This window comes from Mastigoproctus giganteus, chromosome 3 (genome assembly GCF_048544385.1).
Source record: "Mastigoproctus giganteus isolate SK-2022 chromosome 3, ASM4854438v1, whole genome shotgun sequence".
Taxonomy (NCBI): Eukaryota; Metazoa; Arthropoda; class Arachnida; order Uropygi; family Thelyphonidae; genus Mastigoproctus; species Mastigoproctus giganteus.
The window spans coordinates 136505308-136526089 of record NC_143577.1 but is presented as its reverse complement, the minus strand read 5'-3'; the positions used below and the strand labels follow the sequence as shown (position 1 = coordinate 136526089).

At 38.5% G+C, this 20782-nt stretch overlaps 1 protein-coding gene across 1 annotated transcript; it reads left to right on the top strand.

Moving 5' to 3' along the window:
- The first annotated feature begins 1901 nt into the window (after nt 1-1901).
- Nucleotides 1902-19235, top strand: LOC150088283 (uncharacterized). Its single transcript, XM_090370101.1, has 3 exons — nt 1902-1958; nt 12295-12423; nt 18576-19235. Exons 2-3 carry the CDS (start codon nt 12307-12309, stop codon nt 19233-19235), a joined length of 777 nt encoding a protein of 258 aa, XP_090226227.1. The 5' UTR covers nt 1902-1958; nt 12295-12306.
- The last annotated feature ends 1547 nt before the right edge of the window (nt 19236-20782 follow it).

Here is a 20782-nt window from a genome sequence, read left to right as displayed (position 1 = left end):
TGATGTCGCTTCTTGTGTTTTGGGGATTGGTCGGACAATATATTGAACTATATTGTGACAATACCGATGACGAGAGAAGGAAAACGAGGACAACGAAGGTTGTCCTCGTTTTCCTTCTAAGCATGAATTAAACCTTCTAAGCATGAATTGTTGGCATTTGGTGAAAATGAAGTTAGAAAATTGTCAATTAGACAATTTTCTAACTTCATTAAAATAATTTTCTAACTTCATTAACCTAATTGAAAAGATGGTTTCGGAAGAATTGAAGAATTTGTGGACGCTCTGAGTATGATACCAATTTCATCGAGTGAATATGAACGAGGATTTTCACAAATGAATCTGATTGTCAGCCCAACCAGAGTTTCGTTGATGACAAAAACACTCTCTTCACTACTGTTTCTTAAAGTTGTAGGCCTACCGCTGACCCGGTTTGATCAAGCAGAATATGTCGATTCGTGGCTGCGATTTAAAACGTAAACGCGACACGCGTGCGAGTTACACCGTGGCCGCGCTGTAGGGGTACTGATTGCGTCAAGCGTCGCTCATGCCTGTTACGGAGTGGTAGAATGGTGCGGGGCGGTGAATCGTTTGTGTCACATTTTTGTGAATCCACGGACACAAGATATTAACATGTGAAAACTTACTGGGGCGCCGAAAGAAGTTTCACTTCAATATTTTTTTGCACCCGATCCCTTCATTAGTGCATTATAGTATCCAGTCAGGTTGGTCAGACAAGCTCGCCCTTCAATTACCCTTTTATTGGGTGTGCATTCATGACGTTTGTTCTTTACACTGCTTTTGTACGTACGTACTTAGTCGTATATGTAACGTAGGTCCTTTGCTTTGCTATAATTTATTTTATGGTGATTCTATAGAATTCTCTTTTCTTCTTTACTTAATTGTACGCATTCGTACTTTAAGGTTTAAACTTGCCACTTCCCCTCTTGTCCCAACTACTTATTTATATTTAATTTAAACCTTGTGTATAATCAACATTCCGTATGCAAAGTATTTTCCTTTCTTCTCGTATTTTAATGAAAATAATAGTTGGAAGAGTAGGCTTCATTGTTTTCACAATTTTACTAGTCTCAAGTTCAACCAGAGAGAAACTTGCATTATAAATTTATTAAACTGTTGGAATACTGTTGTAGATTTATTGAAATGGTTGAACGATTATCAAATTAACGGCCATTTACAGTACAAATGCATTTCTTGTTATGCTTCCTCCTCATAACGAGCTTGTACTTCTAAAAGAACAATAAATAAATAAATAAATACTCGTGTAAGTACTTGCTCCTGAATTTTTATTCATACGTTACATTTAATGAAGAGCAAAAGCAAACGTCGGTCCAAAAAAAACTTAATCAAAATATTGAAAAAAGAAACACTAGAAAAATACAATACGTTGCTGTATAGAGAAAGCTGGTCATACTACAAGCCTCTTTAAGTATGCAAAAGGGCAGCTTTAATGGCTGAAACATCTTATTTACCCTATAACCACTTTCCCTATAGATGGAGTATTGCCTGTCTTTTCTGTGTTGTGCTATTGAAGTAATCTTTGACAATGCAAGATCTAGAGAGAACTTTTTTTTTTTTATTTGTTTCCGAATTATTGCCAATTAACGACCGCTAACAGGTGGAGTTTCGGAGGGGGATGTTGTCTAATTCGGTTATCAGACGTTCACTATTTGTCGTCTGCCAGATTTTGGTAACTAACTTCGTTATGCAAGTGTGTATAATTAGTCCTTGTCTCTAGCGAAGTTCTTCGCTGTCCACTTTTTATTATCAACCCTATATTTCTTCCCACTAAGGAAATTAATGCAACTTGAAGCGTTAACGGTCACGTGGATTCAGCAGCTATATAAGAAAAATCCTCGTAACAAGCAGCAGGAATTATAGCAGAAACCGCATGTTTCAGAAGTAGAAGCGATTCCCTAGTGAGGTTGCTCTATCTCCAGGTAAGTGTTTATTCTTATTTATATGATTTTCTATGACAAATTGAGCAGTCATATATAGAGGAATTGCTTGATAATTAGGAGGATAAAACTGCATAAACTTTGCCTTTCTTGCTATCAAGAAATACTTTCATCCATTTTCCCTATCTAGGAGTTTTCTTTTACGCAGTTGTATCCTCAAATTAATAAATAATATTATAATTAGGAATTCTCTAAAATCGCAACCCTAGTTACTGGTGGGGGGGCAGGCTCACAAGAATAAGGCTCCTTATAAATTTATAATTAACCTTTGGTTTCTTTCATGCGCCAGATGGGAGCAGCAAGCGAATCACCTGTATCTGGCATGGATTTTAAGGACTCTTATTTATTAAACGCTGCAGTTAAGCTAAAGTTCGTTTAACTTTATTTTTAATGGGCCATGTTCTTCGCGTATATTTTACATAGGAACTATTAGTTGGGATGACTATAATCTTTTGGGAATTATGTACATTTCTTACGATGTGTGCATTCTTTGTTTTTTTTCGAGTGAGTTGGTACTTGGAAGTATTTCTTAGTTTGGAGATCCCGTCTTCCCCCTTAACATGTATTTAATTGCAATAACAGTAGAACTAAGCAGAATTCATAGCTGGCAACGTGCTCAATATCCTTCCGTGACGAATATTTGTGCCTACATACAGTTATAATCTTTTTAACTTGCAGTGCCTATTTAACTAGGGTGACCAAACATCCTCAGTTTCTCGGAAAAGTCCCTAGAATTGACTGCCTGTCAATTCTAGGCACTGCCCTAAAAATTGCCATCGAATAAGTCTCCAATTTTTAGAATATTTTCCCGGAAAGAGGACATACAGAATTACTATAAATCATCACATACCTGAGAGGACTTTTACCAGTTCAACATTCTGCACATTACTTCGAGGGAGCCCGAAAGAGATCTCTCGAAATTTATCCAACGATAACATATCTGTGACCACTACTATGGCTGCATTAATGTGAGCGTGAGTAGCGTAAGTAGGGCATGAAAAATGAGACTTCCAACCGCAGAATAAACTTTGCCTCCACATCGAATCATTGTTTGTTCGAAGCACATTTGCTCGAAATTAGTGGGTAGTGCAACTCGCAGGTTAATTCTTTTTTTAACGATGACATTGCATCGCGAAAAAGGTTAATTGAATGTTATTTAGCAATTATCTCATTTTTTTTAAAAATGGAATATTAAAATTTAAAAAAATTACATCATAATAGTGCAATACCAGTACAACTCGTTGTGAGGGCAGGGCTTATTCTACCGTCAGAATTAAGGCCATTTAAAAAATACATTAAATTCTGCTTTCTACAAAATAAAAAATAAATAAAGAAAAAACGTGAGGATAGTCTCGTACCACTCCATGTCTTTAATAATTATTTCGTTTAATTTTTATAATCTAGTTTTTTATTTATTTATATAAATAAATATTTTTTAAATATATTTATATTTAAATATATTTAAGTGTTATCCAGGTGATTTAAATGTTATTTATTAAAGTTTAATTTTATAAGTTAATATTAAAATTAATTTATTAATTAAATTATTAATATTATAACGTAACTAATTTTATTTGTATAACTGTTAATTTATTAAATTAATAATTATTATTATTCAATTCTATCTTCGGAATGGAATAAAATTAGGGTCTCCCGTAAATGATTACATCTACACGTTTATGTATTGTCTGTAAATTGCATATGTTCTCTGGTCGATTTGCCTGTTTCGCTGGACGAAAAACTCCAGTTTTCTTGGGGGGAAAACCTTGCCATCTACATCTGAGACCGACTGATAGACCGTGCAGTGAGCAATTGTATAGTTAATACAATTGTTCGCTGTGCTATAATTGCTCTCACCCCTGCTGCTTTTCGGCCCAACCCATCGCCAAAAAATAACTTGGCTCCTAATTGACCGATCTTGAAGTGTCACACCTCATTGGGTTCGTCTTCAGCTGATCTAGAGAAGTGTTAATACACTCATTCACTAATCTGAAGTCTCGATTATTCAATTTTTACTAGAATGCTAGATTCACTTCGGGAACTGGATTAACGTACTATCTTAACATGACCTTACTAAGGATGACTCTGATGAGGACCTCGTTGATCGACAGGACTGCCCGTCGTAAAAAAAAAAAAAAAAAAAAAAAAAAATCACTTAAGGCAATATTCCGCCCTGGCACAGAATCTCCACCACCACGTCAAGGTGCCTCCGTAGCCAGGTGGGCAGGAGCAGCAGTGCGTAGCTTCTTGATTAGACCGGGGTTCGAGCCCGTGACCACCAAATATGGAGGATGCGGAAAGGTCAGGGAATGACCACCGCATATCCCAGGAGCAATATGGCCTTAGTTGCTAATGCTCCTAAAAAAACCAAAACAACAACGAGTTGCAAACCCTCAACCCGAACAGTGTCAGTCTAATGACAACACCACCAGCACCATCACGCAAGTCAATCCAAATCCCCTGGATATTATCCTGTTTCAGATATTGAAACTGGAGGAAGTTTTAAACATGGATCGAGTCCTGATTGACTCTCATACCAAAAATGAGAAACTTACTGCTAAAACGGAAACAATCACTGATAAATTCTAATAATCAAATGCTACAGCACCCATGTCCATATGCCAATGCGCTGAGAATTTCTAACGAGACAGCGCTTCCTAAATAACTTCCATCCAAACTGAATTCCAAACCCAACCTTGTGGTACTTAAGCCCATTGAAGAATCTACGCAGACAACGAGCAAATCGATTGAAGACATTATGACCAAGCATATCAAATCCCAAATGAAAAATCTCAAAGTCTGCTGGCATCACAGTGGAAATTGCCACGAAGGCAGATGGCCGGAAACTTCTTAGCAAAACCCAGGATTACTGACTTAGGTCTTCCTGCCGACACATTGAAAGCAAGAAGACTGTCAGTCATCATATCCGACATTCCCAAAGGGAAATTACCTCAGGCTTGATTCTCAAATATGTTCGTCATCCACCTCAAAAACAAATGTAAACTTGGTCGTTGACCTATCTCCCAAAGTCTGGAATACCGTCTTAATTCAGTCCAGGTTATTTATCAGTGGACCTCGCACCGGTTTAAGGAGCACGTGTCGTCCCCAAATGCTTCCGCTGTATACGGTTCGGTCATACTACACATACTTGCGCGCATAGGCCACTGTGCCGAACGTGGACATATTCAATGATTGCAAGAAGAATTCAAAACTGCCTGTTTATGCCAATTTAATTTTAAAGCAAACAAACACGACCACGACTATTCAGTTACAGATACAAACTGCCCAATCTATCAAAGGGTCAAGCGATTCTTCAAGAAAAAAATTAACTCTTACAGTACGCAATAAAGAGCTTCCTGGCCAGGCGATTAAATTCCTAACATAATGCCCAACGAGCTTGAGCCCTATGACAACACAGGCAAAATACAGTGATACCCCATATCATACAAAATCGTGGAATCCCCTGTTGACAACCCCGAGGCTGCAGTTATTGAAAAAATTAACATAACGCCACCGCCAAGCTAAATGCTCTCTGTATCCCTTGGCTGCCTGCGTCTCATCTTATCAGAGGGCTTGGCTCATTCTACTGTATCGCCATATGTACCTGACTAGCAGAGGAGAGAAAAAAAAAAAAAAAAAAAACCTCTTTATTAGGATCACCCGGAAAGTTATTTCATCTATCCATGTGTATTGTGTCTGTAAATTACGTGTGTTCTGTTTTCGATTTGCCTGCTTTGCTGGATGAAAAACTCTGGGTTCTGGGGAAAATCTCTTTCTAGTTACGCCTGAGCCCGACTAACTCAGCCATAGATTGAAAAATCTATGGCCCATAATAGTTTTTCGCGTCATCGACGGGATTCGAACCCAGTCCTTTTCCACGCGGTGTAAGGAGGATGGTGATGATACCACTGTGCTACCGCGTAGACACTAGGCGAGGATATCGACCCAACCATACATCAACTTCAAATGGATACCATCAACCTTAATAATCAAAAATCCTAATTTAAATTGATGCCAATTGCCGCTCACCCCCTGTGGCACAGCAATATCCCATCCAACATCCCTTCACCTAGCTTTCAAAATGGAACCTTCTTGAAGATTTTATTGCCATATCTCCACTCGAAGTACTAAAACTTCCAGGACAACTCTCAATTTTCTCCAAAACCCTGCACGAATCTACAATAGACATCACCATAGCATCCCATTCATTCGCACGTAAATTTGCAAACTGGTTTGTAAATGAGGCCTGGACCACTGTGGACCATAGTGTATAGTGTATAGTGTGTTCGTGTCTAACGGCACCAGGGGTTTCCCCCATCTCCGCGTTGCTTTCATTGTGGATGTAACGGTTCACTGTAAAGGCCAGAGATTTAAAAGTGTATGGATATTGTATGAGTGTAGTGTTGTGTATCGTTGTTCTTCTGGCCATTTAGCCGCTAGACCCCTGCTGGGGCCTAACGTTGTCCACACTATGCCTCGTGGAGGCAGACCAGGTACACTAGTATTGAAATATTTACTCTGGCAGGTCCTGCCACCTAATTTCCTGAGATTTCAGTGGCTAGGACCTTAAAAAAAAAAAAAAAATTTATATATATATATATAATAAAATGAAATTTTCGCTCAGTGGGGGTTAAGAAAATTGTGTAGAAAGGCCAAATGAGTTTACTGTGAACGGAATTAAATTTAGTCATTATTAAATTTTAAGTTATGTGGGGTACACTTGCGTATTAGGTAGAGGTGGGGGGAGACAGAAGGCTGGGGGGAAAAGACAGAAATATGGGGACGATAGAGAAGGCGACCCCAGATAATCGGCGGGGCAGGCCCATGCCCCACCAGGCGAAGAGGGGAGTGGCAAGGAGGTGAGGGGACGGAAGATACCGTCCCCTCCCCCTGCCGGGGGAGAGAGGAAAAGATAGGACCATGCAAGGGAGCATGGTTTGAGAGCCAAGATGGGCGAACAGCAAGCTGCAGTTGGTCTTCAGTGGCCTTGGTGTTCCCATTTGGGATATCACTCATGGGACAAGGTCACGTCCAGTTTAGTAAGTCAGTTCTTGTCCTTTATTAAGTAGGTTCAGTTGTTATTCCTGGTTGTCATGTATAGGGTTCAGTTCTGCTCCATTGCAGCGAGCACTCGTCTTCTTGCGAACAGCTCTTGGGCGTAGCAGGAGAAAGCCAGGTACTCTTGTTTTGTTTCCAGTATGTTGTGTTCCCGTCCTCTAGGACAATATAAGATCTTTGTTATTAAGATGTTGCGGAGGTCGTCATAAAGCTGGCAATCATACATTAGATGTTGCCAGCTCTCTAGACCACCACAAACACAGGTAGGGTCCTCTTCAATTCCCAAAAGGCAAAGTTTGGCATTGATGGCGCCATGTCCGGTGAGAAGGTATGCTGCATGGAGTCCAGGTGAGAACCACGTTGGGAACTTACGGTAGACCCTGCCGACGTCAGGTATAAACTTTCTGGTTATCTCCCCTGTATGGGAGTTTGTCCATCTCTCTTGCCACACCTGCAGCAGGTGAGCGTAGAGCCTCTTCTTTTCAGCGGTGCGGTTATTTGCTGGGTCAGTTGTATGTCCGAGACAGGTCCTTGAGGTGCCCTTTGCAAGATGGTAAAGTAAACCTTTGCCCACAATCTCCAGATCAAGGGGGAGGACTCCGGTCAAGACCTGTATAGTGTCATCTCCATCTCTCTGGTCCATTTGTTAGATCCTACCACTCCAATAGTAAACAAAATGAAAGGCCGCCATAGCCAGGCGCGCGGGTGCATAAGTACACGTGCCTTGAGTGGCCAGGGTTCAAGCCCGGAACTGCTGAATACGGTGCTGTTTCATGTAGTCCTCTGATTGTTTGGTCGTCCCGGAGTATAAACAGAAAATTTATTTATTTATTTCAAGATTCTCCCTGAAAAAAGATGGCTGGGACCGTTTTGCAGTCACCCAACACTCTTCACTTGGGTCACATCCCCCAGATTTCGTCAATACATTCAGTCCTGATTAGCACTCATCTAAACTGACTAAAGTTTTCCTCAATGCCTGGAAATTCGCCATCCCAAAAAGAGTCCCCTCTACAACTCTGTCCCTGGTGGTGCCCTAAATTGGACGATCTGAGATATTGGGTGCATACTAAGAAAGGAATTACGAAAACCGAGGGCCTCCTGGCCACAATGAACGCGCGAAATTTACAGACATAAATACGGGTTTATGCGATGAATTACGGTGACCCTAATGTAATAATAAATACTTGAATTCTCATTCTATTTCTCCAATCTCACTCCAACCTCACTTTTTTTTTCTTTGTCTTGGTCCAGAAAGCTCAGGCGACCTTGGCGGAGTCTAGTCAGCAACGTAGTCTCGTTAGGGATGCTACGTCCAAGTAGCCAGAAACAGTGACTAGATAAATGCGCACATGAAAAAAGCCCACTGTCAGAAATGTTCACATGAAAAATACCCACACGGAAAATTGCTCACACGGATAAATGCTCATATTACTTTTAGTATAAAAAAACCAAATTATTTCATATTTCAAAACACAACAAAATATTGAATTTATATATACTGAGTGATCACTGAATTATGACAACCCCCTATGAAAATTGAATTCGACCCGTTGACCACGTGAGGTACGAGAGTGCGGAGTTAGTCGACCTACGTAGCATAGATAAGGTGTCATTGGTTCAGTAGGTAGTAAAATTCCGAGCGTGATGGGTAAAAGGAAGGATTTATCGGACTTTGATAAAAGACAGATTGTGGGTTCTCGACGAGCTGGTGCCTCGATTTCCCAAACAGCTGAACTGGTGGAGTGTTCGAGAGCCGTAGTTAACGTGTACCAGGACTGGTGTCAAATGGTCAAACAATGACCCGTTTGTTTGACGGGTCATTGTTTGACCATGACAAAACTGCAAAGGTCAGTGAAAGGTTGATGTTAGAGGTGAGCACCGGTTCCGACGACTCGAACAGGCGCCGCACTGTTGAAGAGTTGGCTACCCAATACAACATGGGCCAACCCAGAACAATATCTGGCATGACCATGCGTCGTACGCTCGCACATATGGGCTATACCAGTAGACGACACCTACGGCATCCTCTCCTAACCAAGGTTCATCGGCGTAAAAGACTCGCCTGGTGCAAAGAGCATGCAAGTTGGACGTTGAAGAGTGGAAGAAGGTGTGCTGGTCCAATTTGGAACCAACTCATGTTCCTGTGGCGAGGAGGAGTCCTGGGGGCACCTCATGTATGAGTGCCCCAGCTACGACAACATTAGGCTTAAATTCCTCACCACAATACAGAGAAACCTGCGCAATCAAGAATTCACTCTGCTACTCGAGGAAGATACACATGAGGTATTACGCGCAGGAAACATTTGCACTTAGGCGAGCTAAGATTGCAGAACTCAGAGCCCAAGAACTAAACCGGACCGGCGTGGGATAACTCTCCATTCCCCCCAAGGACAACACAGACATGACTATTCTAACCCGAATAGGGTAAAATTTATTGCAGGCACCATCCAAGGTGCAGGATGCTGGCACTCCTCGGAGTGCGGAATTTAAAAGTAATTGTAAACCCGAAATGGGTAGGAAATAGTGCTGGCACCAATCTAGGTATTAGGTATTAGGTATGTTCGGGGTCTGACGGCACCTGGGATTTCTCCCATCTCCGCGTATGTTCTCTGTATCGGACAAGCCAGAGATTTAAAAGTGTGTGGGATATGTACTGTTTAGTTTGTTGTGCCCATTGTTCATCCGGCCTGTTAGCCGCCGGGCCCCTAGTGAGACCCGACGTTACCAATACCCGCCGCAGGGAGGCCTGCCGGGTGTTACCAATATTTGTACTCTGGCTGGTCTTGCCACTTACTTTCCTGGGATTTCAGTGGCTAGGACCAAAAAAAAAATAATAATAAAATAAAATAAAAAATAAAATAAAATAAAAAAAAATAATAAAAATAAATAATAATAATTATAATAAATAAATAAATCTAGGTTGATATTAGTGATACTTAGCAAGTTAGTATTAATAGTACGCGACGTGGGGCTGTGCCGTGAAAGTGAGTTTTAAAAACCAAATAGGTTCGGGCAAGAATTTTGATGTTCTCTTTTGATTTTGAAATGTAGGGCTAAACGCTGTGCAAGACAAACGTTTGGGGGAAGGATGAAGACTGGGGGGAAGCAGTTGGAAATAAGGGGCCGACAGAGTAGATAGCCCCTGCAGGTAGTGAGGCATGCCCGTGCCCCACCAGAGTGAGAAAATTGGGGAGGCAAGGAGAGGCAAGCCTCTCCTCCCCAGGAGTTTGGAAAGAAAGATCCGCTCAAGAGAGTGCGGATTTGGGTTGCCAATAGGCTGTTCCGGCGGGAGAGTGCCACCGTATGTCGTCTCCATCAGTTTGCAGGCCCTAAAAAGCTGGCCGTCTAGGTGTGGGATCTACAGGCAAGACCCGACCGGGCTAGCCGTGTGGGTAAAGTACCTGCCAAGCAACCCAAAGGTCGCGGGTTCGAATCCCGCCTCGGGCTTGGATCAAAGTACTGCAAAAACCTTGGGAGGTGCATTATGGCCACAGAAGCCGATGCGCCTACCGAAAAAAAAACAAAAAAAACCAGGCACTATATCATTGGCAATTACAGGGGACAGTGCCTGTCCCCTGTGACATTTAAACCCCCACCATTTCCTATACTTCGCCTAAACTAGGGTGGATTATTCTCCCCTGTCAACCCACCCAAATTCATTCCCCCTTCAATCCTCTCTTCTAGCACTCTCGCTCGTTTTTTTTAATCTATTACTTTATTGTTTATTTTATTTTATTTTATCTTTTTTTATTTATTTATTTTATTATTTTTTATTTATTTATTTTATTACTTTTTATTATTTTATTTATATTATATTTTATTATTTTATTTATATTTTATTTTCATTATATTTTATTATTTTATTTATATTTTATTTTTATTATATTTTATTTATTTATTTATTTTATTTTTTTTTTTACTTGGTCTCCCTCAGGAAGCTCAGGCAATCCTGGCGGCGGCCAGCCAGAGTATAATGGGCAGCCTGGATCACCTCCCAGTGGTGGTGGCGGGCAACGTGTTCCCTTAGAGGCCCTGAGGCCAAGCAGCCAGAGACAGAACAAAGCACTACTCTGCCACAAACCACACATTACACTTTTTCTGGCTTTTACAGAGATTCTGTAATTCTTCACAAAGTACCATGGCGCAGATGTGGGAAACCACCGGTGGCACCTTCACAAAACATTATGCCACTATGCTTCATGATTTCAAACATTCTATTATAAGTATCCAAGTTCTTTTTCTGTAACAAAATGTAAATACAAAATGTAAATATTCGATTTCATGTTAAAATCAAAAAAAGTTTTACATCAAAAGTTATATTAAAATACATCGTATAAGAAGTAGATTTAAAATATATAAATTCAACATTTTGTTGCGTTTTGAAATATGAAATAATTTGTTTTTTGTAAACTAAAAATTATTCTTCCATGTGAGCAATTTTCGTGTGGGCTTTGTTCATGTGGGCTTTTGTCACGGAATCGCCAGAAACACAACAGTGGCAGAGTGTTTAGGGGAAGGCGCCACCAGTGGCGCCTTATCCTAAACACTATGCCGCTATGCACACTGCACTGATTTCGACTGAATCTCTGATTTTGCATGAATTGGTATTCTGCTGAACGCGTTTAGTTGTGCAAACTACGATCTATAGATCGTAGTTTGATCAATTTTATATATTATCAATTTTATATATGCAATTGTTGGTACTATTTCAGAAGTATGCAGGTCTGACCGACTCTGAGCGTTACGAGCTTGTTTGTAATATAACCTTGTGGGCCATATGCGCTCTTCCAAGTTTGCAAAACTTGCTTGAGCCTTAATATCCTTTACAGATTAAGTAAAAATGTTGCTATTCTGAATTTTCTCACATGATAATTAAATATATATATATATATATATATGGAAAACTATGATTAGATAGGATTACATTTGGAGAATTACTTTTTTTATATAGCGTGCAAACATTAAATATTATTTTGGATATTTATTTATTTAATATTATTATTATTTTTTTTTTGCTTTGCCTTTTCTGTTATAATAATATTGGCAAAAAAAAAAAAATAGTATAAATTTCCTATTTAATTACAGAAGTTAGATTATTTGATTCATTAAGATTAGAAATGTCTTTACTTTTTTGAATTACCTTTATGTAAAGGTAATTTATTTTATGCTCTTATTTATTTTGGTTCATATATATACTGTAGTTGTTTCTATGCATCATTTGTCCATTACTAATGTTAATTATACATCTATAAAACTTTAGGTATTTGAAGTTATGAGTCCGATATGCTGGAAAGTTACATCGCTCACTCTTTTCGTGCTGTTCACATCTTCCTGCTGCTGCTACACACCCCTTCCTCATTTGGGTAATAGTAATATATATTTCAAAAAGGTAATATATATTTTAAAATTTATTATATGTCTGTAAATAGTACTCTTTTTAACCTGATTTCAGCGATGCTGAAATATTGCTGCTTACGTTGTTTTCAGTAAATTCCTCTTTGTTGACGTATTTTCTTTTATTAAGATATCACTTTGTAAAAAAGATGGTAATTGTAGTAATAGTTTCCTTTTTGCGTGAAATAGAAGATGATTGAGGTTTACAAGGACTGAAAATGATTGAGGTTTACATGGACTGAAACTATTTAAGTTTCTTTCCTCCCATTGAACAATTTTCTGAGATCGGCATTCAAGGAATTGGTGGTGAATATTTAATAAGTTGGAGCTGTTTTTGCAGAGCAACGTTTCTAAAACTGCAAAGTAGAATAAATGTAGTCCTATCTTATAAACAGAACCAAGAGGAAAAGACCAGAAGAAAGAACAGAATTTTACAGAAAACTGGCATTAGCTAAGAGGGTAAAACAGAAAACCATTACAACACCTTTATGCCAAACAGGATCAAAATTTATGATATATCTAAATTTTGATATATTTTTAATATATCATAATTTACATATTATCATAAATATATATATCATAATTTATATATTATCATAAAAATATATATATCAAATATATTTGATATATATTTGTGATATATTAAAATTTATTATATATTTATAATGTATGATATATTGACTTATTAATTTATAAATCAACAGGGATTACCTTTTTATTTTTGATATAGGAAGCTTCTTTTCCAACTCTCCTTATTAATACAAGCCAATACATCATGAATGTATCAACATTAACAGAATTCATATTGGTGATCAAAGGTGTAGAGATAGTTTAAGAGTTGGCAGGTGACCGATATCTCCATTATTTTGAAAACAGAGTGGCGGCAAGGGCAATGAAACGATAATTGGAAGGGATGAATTTCTTTCTCTTTATAGGAATTGATTGGATATGAGGAAATTTGTGTACAGCAGAAAAATACTGGTAGAACTGTAAATTGTAAAAAAGAGACCCAAAACGTGTGAAAGCTCAGGTGCACACGTTTTGATAACAAGTGCAGAAATGCTATCAAATCCTAGAGCTTTCTTGTCGTCAAGATTATTCAGAATTCTAATGTTCACGGGAAACATTGAATATAAAGCGTGTTAGTCATGGTAAGAGGTGATTTTTCAGTGATGAGAACTAGAAGAAAATTAGGATGCTAATAAATTAGCTTCATTCTTTAGCTCAGAATGCCTATAAACACCATTTGTAAAAGAAACAGAAGTTGCGACCAGTGCTCTAGCCAGACATCGGAAGGCTTAAGTACCATTTGGACAAGAAGAAAGTTTTCTATTCTTTGTTCAAAACTGAATTTGTATTTGATTATAATAAATATATAATTTTTTTTTTTATACTCCGGAATGATGTTTATACTCCGGATCACATAAGGTCAGAGCAATTATTGTCTTGTGAATGTCGCGAGCTTTATCCAAATATCCAAATATATATCCAAAGCATAATTATGCTGGAGATTTGGATATATGCAAATTGCGATATGCTACATTATCTTGAACAGCCACGGTTTCTCATATAGCTTGGTTTTCATAAACCAATATTTATGAGAGATAAAGGATTTCCGCCATAGAAGAATAATTTCACCTTTATACCCCCAGGGGCTCATATTTAATGAGTATGGGCATGGCACACCCAGGGTCCTGAGCTGAAAATCATCATTCTTCTCTTTCTTGGTGATTCTCTTCGACTTTTGACTCTCTTTCTCACACTCAGGGTAACTCGGAATTTTTTTTTTTTTTTTTTGGCTGGGGCAGCATAAGCCTCAGGCTTCCTTGCACACTATGTAGCTAATAATAATAATAATAATAATGATCTGTGCAAACAGATTGGAAAATTTGAAACAGTAGGCGAACCATAGGAAAAGAGGAATAGAACTCATTCCATTTAATTTTTTTTTTTTTTTTTGTAATCCCCAGTGCCATTAGACCGAGATTTCCCTTGAGAGGCTCAATTGGAGACCATCGGCAGTAACGGTCGGAATTATCTAAAGCAGTGTTTTCCAATCTTTACTTTCCGATGTGGAATTACAGACCTACACTGCAGTCTACTCCAATTTTAGTACTACCACTGAGCTCATGTGCTGAAAATAAGGGCATTATTACATCGGTGCTCGCGCAAACATGAATAAATAAATATTTAGAATACGGTGGGGTGGAGATTGCCAGGACGGCAACTCCGCAGCATCTCACCATTTTGCTCAAAGCTCCAGAGGTGTATCCAATAAACAGTTCCCAAATGTGGCTCTTGACGCTGAACATCGAACTCTGAACTCTGATCTGAACTGTGGTCTTTTGACAAGGCCTCTCGCGATGTCATTTTGGACACTCTTACTGTATGTAAGGAGCAGTTGCGTCAATACCTAGTCAGATGATATGATTTTATTTTGTGCTAAAATTGTACTTCATATTTATTTTAATTATTATTTATTTGTTTTTTATTTGTTGCATTTTTGTGTTTGCCGTTAGCTGTTATTTTCTTATTTATTTTAATAAATTAATGTAACCGGACGCCTTCTGACTGTATTTTTGGTTGGATAATGGTCTATGTCATAAACAAAAATTACCTTTGTAGTTCTGTTTTGTTCATTTTTTTTTTATATATTTTTTTAAGTATTACTAAAATATGCCACATATCATTGTAAGATTTCTGTCTGGTGTGCTGAATAGTAGTAGTAGTAGTAGTGGCATGTGATGCAAGAAAGCAAATGTATGAGCTTATGCAGCATCAGCCAAAAAAAAAAAAAAAAAAAATCACACCATTCCCTCCAAATGCCTGTCCAGTTCGTCCTTAAATTTATTCACCCTATCAACTTCCACGACGACAGATGGAAGTTTGTTCCAGCAATTAACCACCCGCTGGCTAAAGGCAAATTTCCGCACATGTAATCTACATCTGTCTTTTCTTAATTTGAATTTATGCCCCCTTAGGTTCGTAATCTGAACAAGTGGAAGGATCCCATCAGAATTCAGCGTGCTGAACCCATTCAAGGCCTTATACACCTCAATCAGATCACCGCGCAGGTGCCTAGTCTCCAGCCACTGCAATTTGCAGAACTTAAGCCTCTCTTGATAAGAGGATCCCTTCATTCCCCTCACCAATCTTGTTGCCCTTCTCTGTACACGCTCAAGTAAATCTACATCCTTCCTAAAATGAGGCCTCCAGACCTGTACGCAGTACTCAAGGCGTGGCCTGACCATTGCCTTTATACAGAGGGATAATCACCTCCTTTTCCCTGCTAGCAAAATTCCTATATATCATTGACAAAACCCCATGACCTGCCCTGGCAGCCTGTCTGCATTGCTCAGAAAACTTCATATCTGCCTGCACAATTACTCCCAGGTCTTTTTCATTTTCTACCACCTTAAGTGTTGTACCACACAGTTGGTACGTTTCTCTGGGGTTACTTCTACCCATATGCAGTACTTTGCATTTGTCAAGGTTAAACTTCAGTTACCACTTCTTAGCCCATCTGCCCAAATTATCTAGATCCTGTTGCAGTAGCACACTGCCATTACTGTCATTAACAACACTGCCAACCTTTGTATCATCTGCAAACTTCGACACTAAGCCTGATATACCTTCATCAATATCATTGATAAATATACAAAACAACAGTGGATCCAACACCGAACCCTGTGGGACTCCACTAATAACATTAGTCCAAGAAGAGCAGCACCCATTGATTACCACCCTCTGTCTTCTCCCACGCAACCATCCTTTTATCCATTGTAGCAACTTACCCTTAATACCATTCTGCTCCAATTTGTACAATAGTCTTTCATGCGCAACAGTGTCAAAAGCTTTCCTGAAATCCAAATATATGATATCAAAATTATTTTTTGCATCCAGTTCCTTTGTAACCACATCATAATATCCTATCAAATTTGTCAGACAAGACTTTCCCTTAACAAACCCATGCTGTGTCTGAATTATTGCTGCAGTCTTGTCTAGATGATCCTGCAATGCATCTTTAACCAGCGACTCCATTATTTTACCCGGAACAGAAGTTAAACTAACTGGTCTGTAATTACCCATGTCACCTTTCGATCCCCCTTTGTGAATTGGGGATACATTTGCACATCTCCAGTCCGTGGGGACCTCCCCTGAGTCCAAGGATGCTCTCATAATTATGGCTAAGGGTTTACTTACTTCCTTTGCTGCCTCCTTTAATATAACTGGATAGATCCCATCCACCCCAGGTGCTTTTCTTACGTTTAACTTCAACAGTTTCTCTTCCACTTTGCTCTCAGTTATTACAAAATCATTAAGTAACCTGCTACAATTTGATAATCGTCTGCCAATTTCAAACCTTAATAATTCCTCACGTGTGAATGTAGATGCAAAATACTCATTCAGTTTGTTTGCTATCTGAGCAGGATCATCAACAGTCGAACCATCGATGTCAAGTGGACCAATCAGATTCATCCCCTTCCTTTTAGAGTTTATATAAGTAAAGAAATCCTTGCTGTTTTTCTTAGCATCTTTTGCCAAGGATTTCTCGTAATCTGCCTTCGCCTGCCTAACCTCCTTTGTAACTTGGTTACAGATCAACTTGTAGCTATTATAGGCTTCTGTGTCACGTGTTAATTTGTATGCATCCCATGCATTTTTCTTCTCTGTTACGAGTCCCATTAGTTCATTTGACAACCACTTAGGCCTAAACCTTGAACAATATTTCTTAATAGGTATGAAACTTTTAGTAGCATCCAGGATTAATTCCTTGAATGCTTCCCACTTAGAATTTACTGTTGGTAACATCATCAGTTGATTCCACTGTACAGAATTTAAAAACTGTCGGAGACCACTGTACTCGCCTTTACGGAAGCAAAAACCTTTTCCTTTACCCCTGATGGTAATTAAATCTTTAAGTAAATCCCACGTGAGTACATTGTGATCACTGCCACCTAGTGGTTCTTTTATCTGCAAATTCCTTATACATGAATGATCACTGCTGATAACCAGATCAAGAGTATTACTTTCTCTGGTTGCCTCTCGAACATGCTGCTGCAGAAAACAATCATCCAATAAATCCACAAAAGTCTGACTAGTGTGTGAGTGACCAACCCACAAGTTCCAGTCAATATCTGGGAAGTTGAAATCCCCCATTATAAGACATTCCGATTTACTAGCCCACTCTATTTCTCTGTACAATTGTTCATTGTACTCATTCGAGTCATTAGGCCTATAACACACTCCTACTCTTATTTTTGCTTTCGCAGTGCTTATGTCACACCAAACTGACTCAACAGTGCACTGTTCATCTATATCAACTGGATGCACTTCTTTTGATTTTATGTTTTTCTTAATTAACAGCATAACACCTCCTCCCTTTCTATCCTGTCTATCCTTTCTGTACATATTGTACTCCCCAAATTCCAGTTCGGCATTCCTTATATCAGTGTGACACCACGTCTCTGATATCCCAACAATATCCGCCTTTGATGTCTTGACCAACACTTCAAATTCATCAAATTTATTTACTATACTTCTAGCATTGGTATACATGCAAGCATACATGCTCCTTCTATTCTTTGTTACCCTAACACATCCCATATACCTACCCGTTCCACGATGACCGCCACCCGTCCCTGAAACCCCCAACACCCCACGCTCCAGGTCGCTACTTATTCTAATAGAAGTTGTGCAAGAATCACCTTTACCTCTGCCTACGGCTACAGTTAAACTATTAGTCCTTGAATCCCCCCAAGCTATCAGTTTTCCGACCCACCCAACACTGCCTCGATAGCATCAGCAAATATTCTTGCACCCTTTCTATTTAAGTGTATCCAATGAATGTATAATGAATGTATCCAATTTTAGTTAATAAAGAATATTATTATTATAACAAAATAATGTATTAAAGTAGTAAGAAAACCTAAATGAGTAGAAATCCCTTTTGAAACAGCAAATAACACCATTAGTTGAAATTCACTGAAAAATTATATTGAGAATATTTGATAAGTTGTTTTTAAAATAAGGATTTAAAATAAAATTAATCTGATCCTCGTCCCTAGGATGAGGAGCTGATTAACTCCAAACGCTTATAGATAAGCGGGATTAATATTAATTAATGATTTGATCTGTATTTTTCAGCAAGCCCTGCATGGACACTCTCCTATGAAAGAATCGGGGGAACATGCAAATGAATTTCTGGTTTGCTATAGCTACACAAAGACAAGAGAGATTTTTTGTCTTCCAGTCTGGAATATTTTTGACGATAATAAGAATGTTCTTTATGCAACGTCTGATTTCGTTGGAGCCAAATACCGTCGCTTAAATTCTTCTGAATTTCCACCTGGATTTGTTGGTTCACGTGGTCGTCGTGATAAAATCTCTCAACCACCATTACGCTTTGTTGATGTATATGGTCATGCTCTAAATAAAATGGCTACAGGTCTTGTTGGAGAACGTATAATGCGCAGAAACGAATTGTATCCAGGTTTTGTTGGTGTTCGTGGACGTCGACAGAAAACGTCGTACCTACCGCCAGGATTTGTTGGAGTTCGTGGTCGTCGTGAAGAAAGCTTCCCACGTGTTGCTGGTGAAAGTATTTTTGACAGGTTTCTTTCTGGAACTGATGGAGCTAGGGAATACTCCAAAAATAGCATTCCTCCTGCCTTTATAGGAAGTGAAAAAATTCATCCTAACGAAGAAGAATTCTTACCAGCAGAATTATTAAGAAATGAATATTACAAAGAACCTAAAATAGAAATTCCGTTTGATCTTCATAGTAGCAGTAGTCAAAATAAGTAAGAAGTTGATGTTTCATGTAATTTCTTGAATGGCCGTAAGATACAGCTGGATAAATCAAATAAAACTGAATTATTGTTAACATGCATTTGGCGATTGATTATCTGAAAAAAAAAAAGTAGAGCAAGCATTTATTAAAAAAATGGGTTCCTATTTATTTAATCTGAAATAAAAAAACAAAAATAAAATAAATAAAAACTATGCAAGTAATTTTGGTTATAAAAAAATAACAGATTTATGCTGCTCAAAAAAAAAAAAAAAAAAAAAAAGAAAAACAAATGATTGGTCAACCACATATGTATAAGTATACAATTTATGTATAAGTATAGTGCGAAAGCATCAATAATACATACCGAAATCTGAAAGAACAGAATATTAGCAAAGCGGCATCGTTTTAAGTTATATCTCATATTGTGAATACCTTCACAACGAGTTGCCATGATATTGCACTACTTCGAATAAGTAAGTAACGCTTCACCTGAGGAGAAGACTAATGTTACTTATTCTCAGATTGATACCACCACCCAGACGGCACCGTTTCAGGGCTATTTGGCCCTTCTCCGAGAATAAGTAACATTAGTCTTCTCCTCAGGTGAATCGTTACTTATTCGAAGTAGCACAATATCATGGCAACTCGTTGTGAAGGTATTCACAATATGAGATATAACTTAAAACGATGCCGCTTTGCTAATATTCTGTTCTTTCAGATTTGGCTATGTATTATTGATGCTTTCGCACTATACTTATACATAGTCTAGACTTTTTCATAGCTTGAGGCTTACGCCCTAAACGCTTTATAGTATACAATTTATTTATGTTTCCCGGGTGTACAATAGTAATATTAAAGAACATTAGTTCAGATTAATACTATTTCTTTTAGTTTTCATCACAAGTATTCAAGATGAAGGATTTCTGGCATTCAAAACACCAACTCTGCCATTAACCATAAAGGCTGGATATTTGAGATGTAAAATTAGACCTTACATCCCTAATCCAGTTCGATGTTTTAAGTGCCAGAAATTTGGTCACTATCAAGCAGTCTGCAGAGGTGTAACCACCTGTGCCTCCTGCAGTTCAAAAGAGGACATTCACACAGAATTCACTACTGAGACACAATGCTGTTCAAATTACCGAGGAAATCATTCGGCATACTCAAAGGAGTGCACTCAATGGCAGAGAGAAAAGAAAATTCAAAAGTAGAGTTGAACACAATGGGGAAACCATACCATGAAGCAAAGAAACAAATTGTAGTGTCCACTAAATCGCCCCTGTGCTTCTGTTGTGCAAAAACAAGAACGCGCCATAACAGTACAGACCGATTGTTCGATTTCTCCAAGCATGTCAATATCTGACCGGGCAAGGTCAGTCCTTTCCTCACTAAAAGAACACCCTACCCAACAGCATAACGCTCTTTCAGTAAATACATAACTGATAATACCGCCAGATAAAAACTCTGTACAACAACCAATAAGGCAAACAAGTTCTGAAGAGATAATCAAAAATCCCTCGGGTGCCAAGCGTTTTCCAATAAATGAATTACCCTTCTTTTA

What these genes read in the sequence shown, in the direction of transcription:
- LOC150088283 (XM_090370101.1), top strand. Translation starts at nt 12,307, where the DNA reads ATGAGTCCGATATGCTGGAAAGTTACATCGCTCACTCTTTTCGTGCTG. An exon ending in GTAATATATATTTCAAAAAG is followed by an intron (nt 12,424 to 18,575) that starts GTAATATATATT and finishes TGTATTTTTCAG; the next exon opens with CAAGCCCTGCATGGACACTC.